The sequence below is a fragment of the Vespula vulgaris genome, chromosome 18 (assembly GCF_905475345.1).
Source record: "Vespula vulgaris chromosome 18, iyVesVulg1.1, whole genome shotgun sequence".
Lineage (NCBI taxonomy): Eukaryota > Metazoa > Arthropoda > Insecta > Hymenoptera > Vespidae > Vespula > Vespula vulgaris.
The window spans coordinates 873059-886345 of NC_066603.1; the positions used below are offsets into that span (position 1 = coordinate 873059).

The 13287-nt window shown below is 39.4% G+C and overlaps 1 protein-coding gene across 9 annotated transcripts in view; it reads right to left on the bottom strand.

Moving 5' to 3' along the window:
• Positions 1 to 152: 152 nt before the first annotated feature.
• Positions 153 to 13287, bottom strand: part of LOC127070428 (cell adhesion molecule Dscam2-like) — a 191560-nt gene continuing 178425 nt past the window's right edge. For 6 of the 9 annotated variants that reach the window (XM_051008382.1, XM_051008379.1, XM_051008381.1 and 3 more), the window contains exons 13-27: positions 11038 to 11343; positions 10342 to 10641; positions 9073 to 9204; positions 8842 to 8981; positions 8348 to 8511; positions 7791 to 8005; positions 6414 to 7007; positions 6033 to 6302; positions 5191 to 5645; positions 4842 to 5115; positions 4606 to 4776; positions 4375 to 4529; positions 2736 to 2955; positions 2216 to 2306; positions 153 to 2123 (exon numbers count right to left, since the gene is read on the bottom strand). In XM_051008382.1, the coding sequence (XP_050864339.1) occupies positions 1859 to 2123; positions 2216 to 2306; positions 2736 to 2955; positions 4375 to 4529; positions 4606 to 4776; positions 4842 to 5115; positions 5191 to 5645; positions 6033 to 6302; positions 6414 to 7007; positions 7791 to 8005; positions 8348 to 8511; positions 8842 to 8981; positions 9073 to 9204; positions 10342 to 10641; positions 11038 to 11343 (3752 nt within the window). In that variant the 3' untranslated portion in view covers positions 153 to 1858. Of the gene's footprint in view, positions 2124 to 2215; positions 2307 to 2402; positions 2510 to 2735; positions 2956 to 4374; positions 4530 to 4605; positions 4777 to 4841; positions 5116 to 5190; positions 5646 to 6032; positions 6303 to 6413; positions 7008 to 7790; positions 8006 to 8347; positions 8512 to 8841; positions 8982 to 9072; positions 9205 to 10341; positions 10642 to 11037; positions 11344 to 13287 lie in introns of all 9 variants that reach the window. The other 3 variants (XR_007784511.1, XM_051008380.1, XM_051008384.1) reach the window with 3 other exon arrangements.

Genomic DNA, 13287 nt, shown 5'->3' on the forward strand with positions numbered 1-13287 from the left:
ATTTCATTGAGAAGAAAGAAATAATATTATAGTTTTCCTTTATCCATTTATAGATACAAGGTGATCGATATATCATCGTTCAGCAATTTCTCTTGGGATTCTTTTGGAAATAAAACAGGGCTGACATGAGGATTCAATCGAAACGTTATCAATATGGAATTAGTGTTGTATATTTTACAAAGTAAATAGAATATAAACAATCTAAAGTCATCTAAAACACAATAGTACGAATTTCGTGGTAAATCATTTCATGTCATAAAGTAGACGATATATCAACAGGGCGAGTTCTCTCTCTCTCTCTCTCTCTCTCTCTCTCTCTCTTTCTCCCTCTCTCTCTTTCTCTTTCTTTCTTTTTAAAATGCTCTCTCTCTCTCTCTCTCTCTCTCTCTCTCTCTCACTCTCTTTCTCTCTTTTTCGGCTCGCGTCACTAATTCGAGAGTCGAAATAACGAGTACGACTGAAAAATGATCGATCACATTGTCGAGTGAACGATTTCACTTATTACATGCGCTTTTCGCAAACTGATTCGAGATGATAACACATATAGATATCCGAAGGCTGCTGCGTCTTTATTTTTCTTGAATGAACTGCTTTTCTTTTTGTTACAACGCCGGGTCCGCCGATTGTTAATCGTCGACGGCGAGTAAATTATTTTGAACGTCGTAGTTTTATTCATTTATTTATTTATTTATTTATTTATTTATTTATTTATTTATTTTTATTTTTTTATTTTTTTGCTTTTTATTATTTTTTTCTTTAATCGTTGCTTGGAGTTTAGATTTGAGCGTATCATTCGTAAAATTTACATCCTTTGCACGACACGTCGAGAGTAAGAAAAATGAGAAATCGACAATCGCAAGTTACTTCTTCTTTCTCTCTCTTTTTTTTTATTTCTCTCTCTCTTTCTCTCTCTCTTTCTCTTTGGTATTTTTTTTTTCTTTTGGTTTCATTTTCTTTATCTCCTTTCGTAGGATAACTTCGTACGACACTGTGCTCTGTTGTACATACATACGTAATATGAACGAATCTCATCTCTAAGGAGAATTTGTTTCGGTGTCTCTCGAATCTCTAATTGGAAGACAAACACGTAATACGGAATAAAAGTTTGCTCGTTGCTCATTTTTCGAATAACATATACGTCGTGGGTGTAGAAAAATCCCAAGGAAGGAACTTAACGCGTCCGAATTAACGCGCGTCGAGTTTGCGGACTCGTTGAATGTCTCTCGAGGAACATCGAAGACGGAGACGTATATGTATACATATGTATATATGTATGTATGCACGTATGTATGTATGTATGTATGTAGTATGTATGTATGTATGTATGCATGTACGTATATATGTATGTATGTATGCATGTACGTATATATGTATGATATACATACATATGTATATAATATACTCTTGAAAGAGCTGCTGTTTTTTTGGCACGGGTATTGAGTCTCGTCTCGATTAATGATATCATCGTCACAATGACGTGAAAATGAAAAAAATGGCAGTTTAGAGAACACATGGTCGAATTTGCGAGCTCGTTTCAGGATTACAGTCGGTGCGCGTTCCATGCGCGAGTTGTTGGAACGCGAGGTAAGATGAAGAGGGCGAAGGAAGATAAATTGAATTAACGAGCGTCCTGATTAATTAACAACAGACGGACCCTAGCTCACATCGATATAATTAATCTTAAGGGTGCGAAGAAAGGGTAAAAGGGATATGGTAAGTAGGCAGATAGGTGGTTGATTGGTGGGTGGTTGGTTGATAGGTAAGTCGGCTGGTCGGTTAAAATTAGTTTGCTTGATTTTAGGTGTCTCTTGGTTTTTGCGCGCGCGCTCGAACGTATATACGTCAGGTTTACATTTATTTACACCGCGATTACGAAGTCACGGACATTTCGTTGGCTACAGTGACCACGGTCAAGGTCGCACTCTGCTTCGCTTAACTCAAACGCGTCGGAGAAGCCCGAGGGTGGGTCCAACTTGGGGACGAACAAGTTTCCTGATCCGTCACGCTCCTGGTCCCGATTGGTACAGGAATTGCTCGACTGGTGCTTGGAATTGCCAATCCCGGTGATTGGCCCGAAGTTGGTACGGGTCTCCTCGCTGGGATGACGCGCCAACCGTAACATCCTGTTCCGAGTGATAATGTCTGTTAGTTATGAAACTAATCATAGTATTACGAGGAAAAGATTTGTAAAGATTTATTTGATCCTTCAACTTACTTGGGTCTTCCCCTTCCAGGAAACGATTTTCTCTCAAGAATCGGTGAGGGTTCTGTAGACGTGCTAGATTCTGGTCCATGGTACAGGAAGTCTAGAACAGGACATATAAAATTTCTCTTGAAACCCGTTAAACACATGCACCGGCTAACGTATTTGATAAAACTGATTCTTTACGCATGTGGCGCACCTTACATATAACACGGGACAAAGGCAAAGACAAGTGGGTGCTGTGGTGCGTACGGATCGTAAATCCAGCGGTATTTTAACTTGGATACAACAAGTAGGACGATCGACCTGGTTGAATCATATGTGAGGATAGCACAAAAGATCAGAAAGAAAAGAGAAAGAAAGAGAGAGAGAGAGAGAGAGAGAGAGAGAGAGAGAGAGAGAGAGAGAGAGAGAGATCAATAGAATCGAATCCAAGTGAATGAGAGAAAGAGAAACAAAAAGGGAAAGTAAAAAAAAAAGAGAAGTAAAAATAGAGAAAAAGAGAGGTAGAAAACAATGACAAACTGCATACTGTGGACACGCGAATCGGCGGCAGACGCCGAATGGTGCGAATCGACGAGATGATTGGAAGACTCGGTTCGGCTGCTGGTCCCGACTTCCGTGTCGCTGTCCGAGCCCAGGGTGTCGTATTCCTCCGACTCGGACTTGCCCTGACTGACCTTGTGCGTTTTGTGCAACGGTGCAGAGGACGAACGGCCTCCGCGTACCTTAGTGTACCGGTTGCAATCCGACTGCAATCAGACGGAATTGTGGTTCGATGAATGGCACTTCGCACGAGGAGAACGAGGACACGCTACACCGATGTCCTATACATATGTCCATCGTCTTTCTCTATCTTAGCAGTATATTACGACGAGCTACCCTTCTCCTTTAAGAGCATACACGACAGTTTCTCTTCACGTTTCATCCTTTAACCAAAAGTTCTCCGTTGATTCGTGTCGAGTGGATTGAATGATCTCTAGATCAGAGCCACTGTAATTCGATTTCTACGAACTTTGCCAACATCTTAGGAGTTCACAGCTCGAAACTCGAGGTACGCCATCGATAGAGAGATAAAGAGACAGAGATAAGGACAGAAAGATCGTTTGTGTGCGTTACTCTCTGATATTGATTTTAATTTCGAGCGCCAGAAGAATGAGAGAAATCGAGAGGGAAAGACAAAGAGAGAAAGAGAGAGAGAGAGAGAGAGAGAGAGAGAGAGAAAGAGAGAAAGACCTAAGCTACTCTCGATGTGCAATCGAGGTTACCGTCCAAGGTACGTTAAAAAAGAAAGAAGTGGCTATGATCCCCCGAGTGGCGCTGATCTAGATTCTTACGAGTCTCCTTTGTTATTTTCAACGTTGTTCAAAGAATGAAAGATGCTTTTAGGGATCGTAAGATGGCGGAATCGGAGAGCTGTCGATGTGAGTGTCGGTGTTGCATTTCCTCGGACAGACTAATCAGGACAGCTGCGAAAACGAAGCAAGGTGGGACCAGCAGTCGCAACGATCGTTGGGCTATTTTTACTTCTTTGCTCGTGAACCTCTAGTCTACCGTTCACGCAATTTATTACGGAACTTAGGAGGTAGAGGTAGAGAGCTTCAGTCTGTTTATCCTGACGGATACCGCAAGAAAAGAATGAAAGAAAGAAGAAAAAGAAAGGAGAAAGAAAGAAAGGAAAAAAAGAAAGAGAGATAGAAAGAAAGAAAGAAAGAAAGAAAGAGAGAAAGAAAGATAGAAAGAAAGGAAGGAAGGAAGAAAGGAAGAAAGATAGAAAGAAATATAAAAAGAAAGAAGGAAAGAAAGAAAGATAGAAAGAAAGAAAAAAAATAAAGGCTTACGAGGCCAGACTCTGTTGGTGGAAGCCGCAGTGCCGCATGCTGAAGCGATATTTTTTTCCGCAGCGTTTTTCTAGCGCAAAAGTCTGACAATTGGAGAACGAACGATCGGATCGATCGTCCGATCAGCGAAAGTAAAAAGAAGGGAAAAATAAGAAGAGCACCGTCGATGTATTCGGACGCATCGATTTTTGTCATTTTCGTACATGCAGTGTGCACTGTGTGTATCGCGAGTGTCGTACGACGATGCCTCGGTGTGAAGATGCATGATGATGGTGAACGAACGAAAAGCGACGAGAGGATGGAAGGTGGAATCAATGAACCGGACGATACCTCTCTTAATTGTAGAGTATCGGCAGTAGACAGGCGAGGATCGTGATAAACGAAGGTCTGGAGCGGTGCTGCTGAATTGCAACGGCTGTCGCCTCCTGCGGGAACACTTTCCTCCAATTGGAATGTGGCATACGGATAGATGTCCTCCGAATATTCTACAAATCATTAGAAATTCGATCGAATAGAAAGAGATATATCACACACGATCTCAGGTCCATCGTCTTAACTCACCTGGAATTTTTTCTAACGTGGCCATTTCACGTATCGGAGAACGCAGAGGTTTTCTGACGGTGGCATAATACTGTTCTCGTTGTTCCATATTCTGTTTATTGTCCAATGCCGCAGCAGTTTGAGCATCGTGTAGGCTACCCATATCACCCATGAAAGAACCTACGATCGATACTAAAAATTAAACGATGCGCTTGTCCTCGTAATAACATTACGTTCTGGGGACGTGGTATACTTACGTTTCCGAAAACAGTAAAATACAGCACCTGCTGCAGCGATAACAGCTAAAGAGCTCAGTATCAGAGGAACGATCAATTTTAGGTCCGAGTATACCGGCGTATGCTGTGGTATAAAGTGATCGATCTCGATCGTTGCTACCGTCGAGCTAACGTGTAGTTGTAAGGTCGTCACTTTGTATTCGACGACCGAGGAACCAGCATTGTTGTGTGCTCGTATACGTATGTCATAGGTCGTACCAGGCTGTAACTCGCTCAAAGTATAAGTCTTCTGTACCTAGGAGAGAAAATGAAAAGATTAAGAGGAATCCAAGCGAGATAAGAAGGACGAATCGACGAGAATTAATGATACCTCGATGTTGCTGGAAACTAAAGTCCAAATATCCTCTCCATTCTTTCGAAACTCCAATTCGAAGTAAGTTATAGGACAGCCACCGTCGTTCCAGGTGCTAAGATGAAGCGTGATCCAGGATACGTTGACGGTGATAAACTTATCGGAGCTACCAGGCGAATCTTCTGGCTTTGAACCTTCCGTTCTGGCTTTGACAATTTCGCTGGGCGAGCCCATACCAATTCGATTGTACGCCGTCAGATACATTTGATAATCATTGCCACACCAAAGACGAGACAGTACGAAGCTGCTCATCTTATGAGACACTTTGACCTCTTCCCATTCGCCGGATTCTCGTTTATAGTGGAGGATGTAGCCTCTTATCGGAGCACCGCCATCGTCTCCGTTCTTCCACTGAACGTTTATCGAATTACTTGTCGCGCTGGTGGCGTGTAAAAGTGGTGCTGCCGGAGGAACTGGAAAAAAAAGAAGAAAAGAGAGAAAAGGAGAGGGAGGATAAGTGGGAAAGGGGAAAAAAAGAAAAGAAAAGAACAGAGACGAGAAACGCATAGAGACCTTAAATGACGCGAATCCGATCCAATTTTTATGACGCGAGTAGTAAGGGTTTCTCTAGATAAAACTCGATTTTCTAAACGAAGGAAGACTCGAAAAAAGCGCTTCTAATGGTCTACCTTCGAGGCAAAAGTTCATTTTAATTTTCTTTACCGAGATCCAATTTATTAACTCGCTCGAGTAGAAGATGTTAAAGGACTTGGCACGTGACCAACCCTTGGTAAAGTTACTAACGAACGATAATGAGGCTAGCGTAAAAGAAAATTCATTGGATGTTAATGCAAGTATACCTTGTACGGTCAAACGATGAGTTATTTGATCGGAACCATGACGATTTTCAACGAAACAAGTATAATTCCCGCTGTCCTCTCTGTGTAGCTCCGTGATCTGTAAAGAACCGTCTGGCAGCATGGATATTCTCGCGGACGATTTCACCATTTGACCCCATTGTTTCCAGATCACCGAAGGTTCCGGCTTGCCAACGCTCTGACAAGATAAAGTAACGTCTTGTTTCCAAGGAACGATGAGGACCACACCGAACGAATAAATTGCAGCTCGAACTGCGAAAGTTCAACGTTCATGCTGTTAATCCCATTTTTCATAGATCGTAATACATTGATCGTAACATCAATCCTATCGGGAAAAAACTAAAGGACAAATAAAATATTTACCTTCGCTCGATGGCGAGACAGTAATCAACGGAGTCTTTGGTCCCTCACCGACCGACGTGATAGCAGCTATACTGAACTCATACTGATTCCTTTTATGTAAATTCTCAGCTTGGTAACTAGTTTGATGGGGTGAGATGGCTCGCCTAAACCACTTGCTGTCAGCCCCAACGCTACGGATATGAACGTTGTACGAAGTGATATTGCCGTTGCTCCTTAGTGGTGGTAACCAAGAGACGATGATGGATGTGGCTGAACTAGCAACGGCCTTGACACCGGCTGGGACTTCGGGGAAGTCTTCTTCGGTGACACAGTAAAGTGGCGCAGAGGCAACTCCATCGCCAGCTCTGGTAAAGGCCAACGCTTGGACCGAATAATTCGTATATTTTTCGAGGCTATGTATCACTACGGTCAGGGCAGTAGTGATCTTCATTTCGGACTTGCTAGATTCCGTTAGAGAGTCCATGTTCTCCCACATCACTTTGTAGCCCTTCAGAATGCCATTCAAACTGGAATCCGACGGTGGGTCCCATGAGAGTTGCAACGATTGCGAGGACAATGCCGTACATCTTACGTCCTGAGGTGGCTTACTTGGTACTGCAAAAGAATAATAAATCCTATTCCTTCTCTAAAACGATCATAAAAACAAGTCCAATATTAACTCTTACACGCTTTCTTTATTACGAATACGCGTAAAACTTTCAAAGCTTGTTAAGCCTTTATTGTTGTTATTGATATTCCTTTAATTTATTTCACTCCACTTTCCAGTCCAACTCTCTCTCTTTCTCTCCCTCTCTCTGTCTCTCTGAAGCTAACTTCCCAAATGCTTAATGCACGCAAAGTACGGGATTGACTTTTGCCAAGAGGTGGAATGTTTATCCGGCCTGGACGATGAAAGAACGAAAAGTACTCGAGAAATTTAAGCGGCGTATCGCATTCAACCTTGCTACGGATTAAAGAAAAGTTATTCGCAAGTGGATCACTCGATCTCTCTCTCTCTCTCTCTCTCTCTCTCGTTTTATCTTTCTCTGGCGCGGGCAGCCGACCGTTTCAACCACCGGTTTGAATTTATTATTTAGCCGAGCGTCGACAGGCAGTGGTTTGTATGCATTACGAAACTCGCGATAGGCTGCAAAGCGTGAGCATTATTCTTTTCTCATGAATCTTTGAGGCCTCTCGAAATCGTGATGAAAATAAGAGAGTCTAGACGAGAAAATTTATTTTCTCCAAACAATGAAGAATTTTACGCTAGACGACACCATATTAACAACAACAATGGCAATAATAATGATAATAATCGTATTGTCGATTTTAATATCGACGTATTTTACGTTGGAATAAGAAATATATTCAAAGTAAAAACAACGTTCTATGGCTTACCATCCTCGAGAGTGGTAGCAACGACTTCTGGTGTTACTGGTCCTTGTCCGAGAGTATTGTAGGCTTGTACCACTACACTGTACCGGGTGAATTTCTTTAAATTCGTCAATTGGTATTGACGACCTGGCAAAGAGGTCCTTGCCAAGCCTAACGCCACACTGGCTGTTGAAATTCTTCTTTCGACTGTTCTGTAAGTGTACTGTTCGGCTGCCAAACTAAATCAAATCGAAGTAAAAGCCTCGAATATTTATCATAATAATTATTTTCAATAGATATATGTAATTAAATATCAGTTTTAAATATGATATTAAGATGAATAATTACCAACAAAAATAAATTTTATGTTTACGACATATGCAACTTACGAAATCTGTGTTTAACAATTTTTCATAGAGATATTAAGAGTTGTTAATAGTAATAGTGATGATGATGATGATGATAATAATAATAATAATAATAATAATACTCATAATAATAATAACAACAATAAATGATGAATCACATAGCTCGTTCGTATAATATTTGAAAATAATAAGAATTGGTTCGCTCGTGATTACCGGTGCTCCTTGTATCCAACGTGATAACCGAGAATTTCCCCATTCCATAAATCATGATCAGGTGGATCCCAGGTGACATTAAACTCGGTCGAGCTGACGGGTTCCACCTTGAGGTTTCTCGGAGGGCCTCCTGGTCTTTCCCCATCTGTCGTCGCGTCTAAAATCTGAAAGGTACCAGGGGGGCCTTGGATAAGACACGGTAGGATTAAAGGACGTGTCATTCCCTGTCGTCCACTCATAATGAAAAGGACATCCGCTTATCTCTGTATACTATACATATATAATACTATACATAGATATATATATAAAACATCAGTCGTGTGTTCATCAGCATTTAAAAAAAAAATATTACAATATATCTTGCGCTGTGATTAGCAATTTAACATGGAACTTGAATACACTTAAATAAATTGATAAAAAAATTAATTATTTATAAATCTATCTGCTTTTTAAGAATATTAACACCGCTGATATTATCATGCGGTGATACCTACGTCGCTAGCTTGACTTCTGCCGAGCTCGTTCTCTGCGTAAACGCGAAATTGATAAGTGACAGCTGGTCGAAGACCGCTTACATGACCATAAGCTTTGGATCCTGGTACAGTCGTATGAAAGGTATGATCGTGCCAGACTTCTGAAAAAAGAAGAGAAAAATCGATCGTTCGAGGGACGCGAAATCTCGATCGAGATGGTATATACTCGAATGAAAAGAGCTTTATACTCGCCGGAGTCCGTCTTGTACTCGATAATGTATTGTGTAATCGGGCTGTTGCCATCTTGGCTGGTCGTCCATCCAATTTTGATGTAACGACTTCCTTTCTCGATCACGTGGAGGTTTCGAGGAAAGTCCGGCGGTTCTGTGTACGTTTAACGTGAAGATAAATTATAATAAATAATAACAGAGACGCTCTATAACATTTGCACTTTCAACATTAATTTAAGGATTCTTTAATTAAATAAATGATTTATCCTTTAATCAATGTCTAGAACGTATATATATATGTATATATATATTTTTTTTTCATTATATTATATTAAAACCATGTAAGAGTATTATTGTATTAAATTCTCACGTTATTTCACTTTTCTCATTATCTATAGAAAACGATAGATTCGTCGATAGATCGTTCTTCGAGATGACAAGTTAATTTAACTACGGATATTGCTAGAAGCTCGGACTCGCTTTTAATAAAGTTTGCCGAGGACAGTTTTCTTTTTTTTTTTTACGTTTACTTTTCTTCTTCTCTTTTTCCTTTTTTTTTTCTATCAACGAGTTGCTTCGTTTTATAAAAATAACAAATAAAAAAGATATTCTTATTTTATCGTTACTTTTAACTTTGAGAAATGAACGTATGTGTATTTACATACACGAGACTGCAAAGTGTTTTTATGCAAAGAAACATCTTACGTCAGATTAATTAGATTTTTTTTCACGAGTTAGTATCTTGTTTGTTTTCAATGTGAAAACGATGTATATCTATTATTTGCAAGTTTGCTGCAAATTAACCATCTCTCTTTGAACCGGCTATAAACATTACGATCGATCATATATTCGCATATACATTACACATGCTTGCACTTTGTATAATAATTAAAAATGTCGCTGAAGGCAACGTTAATCGATTCATGAATTCACGAATATTCGTTTGAAAAATAATTATTATTGAGAAAAGTGACACATGCGAGAGGATTAACTTTCAAATAACGTATACAGGGTGTTCTCTTTGAATATTATGATATAACTAATAATAATATAATAATATAATAATAATAATAACAATAAACGATCGTACGAGAAAATAAAGATTTACAATCTAAACAAATTTTATTTATTTATTATTTTTCGTAGAATCACTATGATTTTTAATGCAATTTTTTCAAAATCTATTCCATCAATAGTAAACAAAATTGTATTCTTTTCCTTTTGAGTATATTCTACTATGATTTTAGAGATACACGAGAGCAATAGAATACATAGAATAATATGAACTTACCCTGTATATAAAGATGAATGGTAGTTTCATCTCGCCCATAGGCATTGGTAGCAATGCAAAAATATCTACCGCTGTCCTCTCTGCTGGTGCTTGCGAAACCAAGCACACTGATAAGACCATCGGTGGTGTTCTCTTCCTTGATGTTGTAGCGATAGTCGGAAAGAGCTGGTTCTATTTGAAGGCCACCCTTTCGCCAGCTTATCTTTAGGGGATGATCGCCCTTGGCCTCGCAACGGAGCGACGCATTTGAACCGAGTCTCGCAGTTTGATTACGATGTTTTTCAACGAAATGTGCAGGAACTATTACGTACGTTAAACAAGTATTAACATTATCCATTGTTTCGCATAAAATAATTTGTTTATTACAGATAGAAATATTTATTAATTTGATTTACCTCAATACGAACTCAAACAATGTGTGATTTCAACTATTAAACAGACTCTAAAACTGTTATTTCATATTAATCTACTATCTTTTTTCTTCTACTCTATTTTTTTTTTTTTTTTAATTTAATTATTCTCCTAACACTATATAAAAATGAATTAATTCTGTATATATTATTTTCCTTTGCTTTTCTTTTTCTTTTTTCATGAGTTATCGGTGTCATTATTATCAGAGCATTAATATCAGCAAAAAAAGAATTGATTAGAGAAAGAAATCGATAGCATTATTTATCGAAGTATTACTTATCTCACCATTGACAGTTAAGTAGACAACTTTGCTCAATCCAGCACCGATACCATTGAGAGCTTCGCACAAATAAAATCCCTCGTGATCCTCTTGTACTCGACCAAAGACGAGTGAACCATTTGAGTGTATTCTCAGATCTTGAGTGTGTTCGTGACTGGCGATGTCGTAATAATTTCCTGGTTTTTTCCCTGTTGCTCTACGCCAGGTAATAGCAGGTGGTGGAAATCCTTCGGCGTGACAATGAAGGACCAACCTTGACATTCCTTCTGACGCACGAACATCTTGAGGTTCCATTACCCAACGTGGTGGCACTGATTACGATTAAATAAATAAAGAGATCTGTCGTTAATCGATTACATCGACATACCGATTGAAACGTGAGGTTATTCAAAAAAATTTCTTTCCTCTCTGTTTTTCCTTTTTCCTTATTCTTTCATTTTTTTCTTTTCTTTTAAAAACGAAATAATTTTGAAGAAACCTCATGTTTCCGGCGAAGCTTATAGGGTCGAGGCAAGAGCTAGAAATTCTCTTTGATCGGGCTTACAGCAATTTCCTACTTTAGCGTAAGAGAAATAAAACAAACGATAGAAAAAAGAGGAAATAATGAGAGAGAGAGAGAGAGAGAGAAAGAGAAAGAGAGATAGAAAGAGAGAGAGAGAGAGAGAGAGATAGAGAGATCGAGAGTTCTATCGATGTCGACGAGAAATTTAAACGGCGATCGATTAATATTTACGATACCCTCTAGAGCAATGTCTCTCGCTCTCGCGAAATAAAATTTCTAGTGCGTTTGGGAGTCGGAAAAGAACGAGTTGGGGTGAGCCGGGACTTGGGAGGGAAGGGGAGAAAGAAAAAGGTATGTTTGAGTCGACGAGAAAATGTGGAAAACGGTGTACTCGTGACACGGGAGAAAGGTAGTTTAATCGATCGTACGATCTCTTTCTCTTTATATATACTCATACACACAAACATACACACACACACACACATATATATATATATGTATATGTATATTTTGTGTATTACTTTGTTTTCTCTTTTTCTCTCTTGGGAAAAGGAAGATATCAGTGCTGTGCAGACACCAACGTTCGACGATGCGGTGATACAGTGCTGTGCACTTGCGTTTCAATAGAAAAAAAAAGAAAAAAAAAAAAGAGTAAAGAAGATGTCTATCGACATCTGCGTGAGAAGACTAAACGAAACAGAATGGAACAAAGTAGGTAAATAAAAAAGGAAAGAAAGAAAGAAAAAAAAAAAGAAAAAGAAGAAAAAGAAAACCAGCATGTGAGTGCAGATATGTGCGTGTGCATCGTACCCGAAGTAAAATGTGATATACCTACGTATCACGCAATTTTGCTAAATTTTCATCGGCTTAAACATCGAAGAAGAAATTTACGAGTCGAAATCATTTCTACGGCGAAGCCTAACTTTACGGCAATTTGAAGGATATATAAAGTGGGAAGAAAGGGAAAACGGGGATGAATAGATGGGATGAATGACGATAGGAGGTAAGGATTTTGGCCTTTCATGCAATATCATCTTTCTTAATGCTTTTTTGAAGGACACCGCGATCTCGATGAAGTCTCATCGAGGTTCTTGTCTTCAGTAGAATCGCGGTGACCTTTGGATGAGAATATAAGAGGATAGATAAGGTAATGTGCGATTTTAGGATGTGCGAGGTGAGTGTGCGTGAATGTGTTCTATGTGTGTGCGAAATACACAAGTTACGGTGACCACCGACGGTGAAACGCTCTCTCATCTCTATATATACATGTATATATATATATATATATATATTTATATATATGTATATATATATATATATATGCATATACATATTATGCTGTGCTCAAGTGCTTTTGGTGCTTTCTGGCTGTTGCGTGGCTGTTGTTGCTGCTGCTGCTGCTGCTGCGGTTGCTGCTGCTGCTGCTGCTGCTACAATCGTACTATATACGAGTTGTCTCGAAAGAAGAATTCTAGTGCTACGTTTATCCGGATGAACGTGCTATCGGTTCAACGGCAATGCCGTTCTACTAGCCGGTATCAAAATTCGTGTTCTGAATATTTACGAATATCCGGATAATAGAGAAACGGATATATCGTCTATCTATCTATGACCACCCTCTTATTCCCACCCTCCTTCCCCCCTCCCAGATCTTTCAGCCTTCATCCTTGAAAAATAAAAGGCTTGCAAAAAATCACGTGGATTAGAATTCTCCCACGCAAGATTTATTTCCCATCGAAAGAATTCTCCTGCT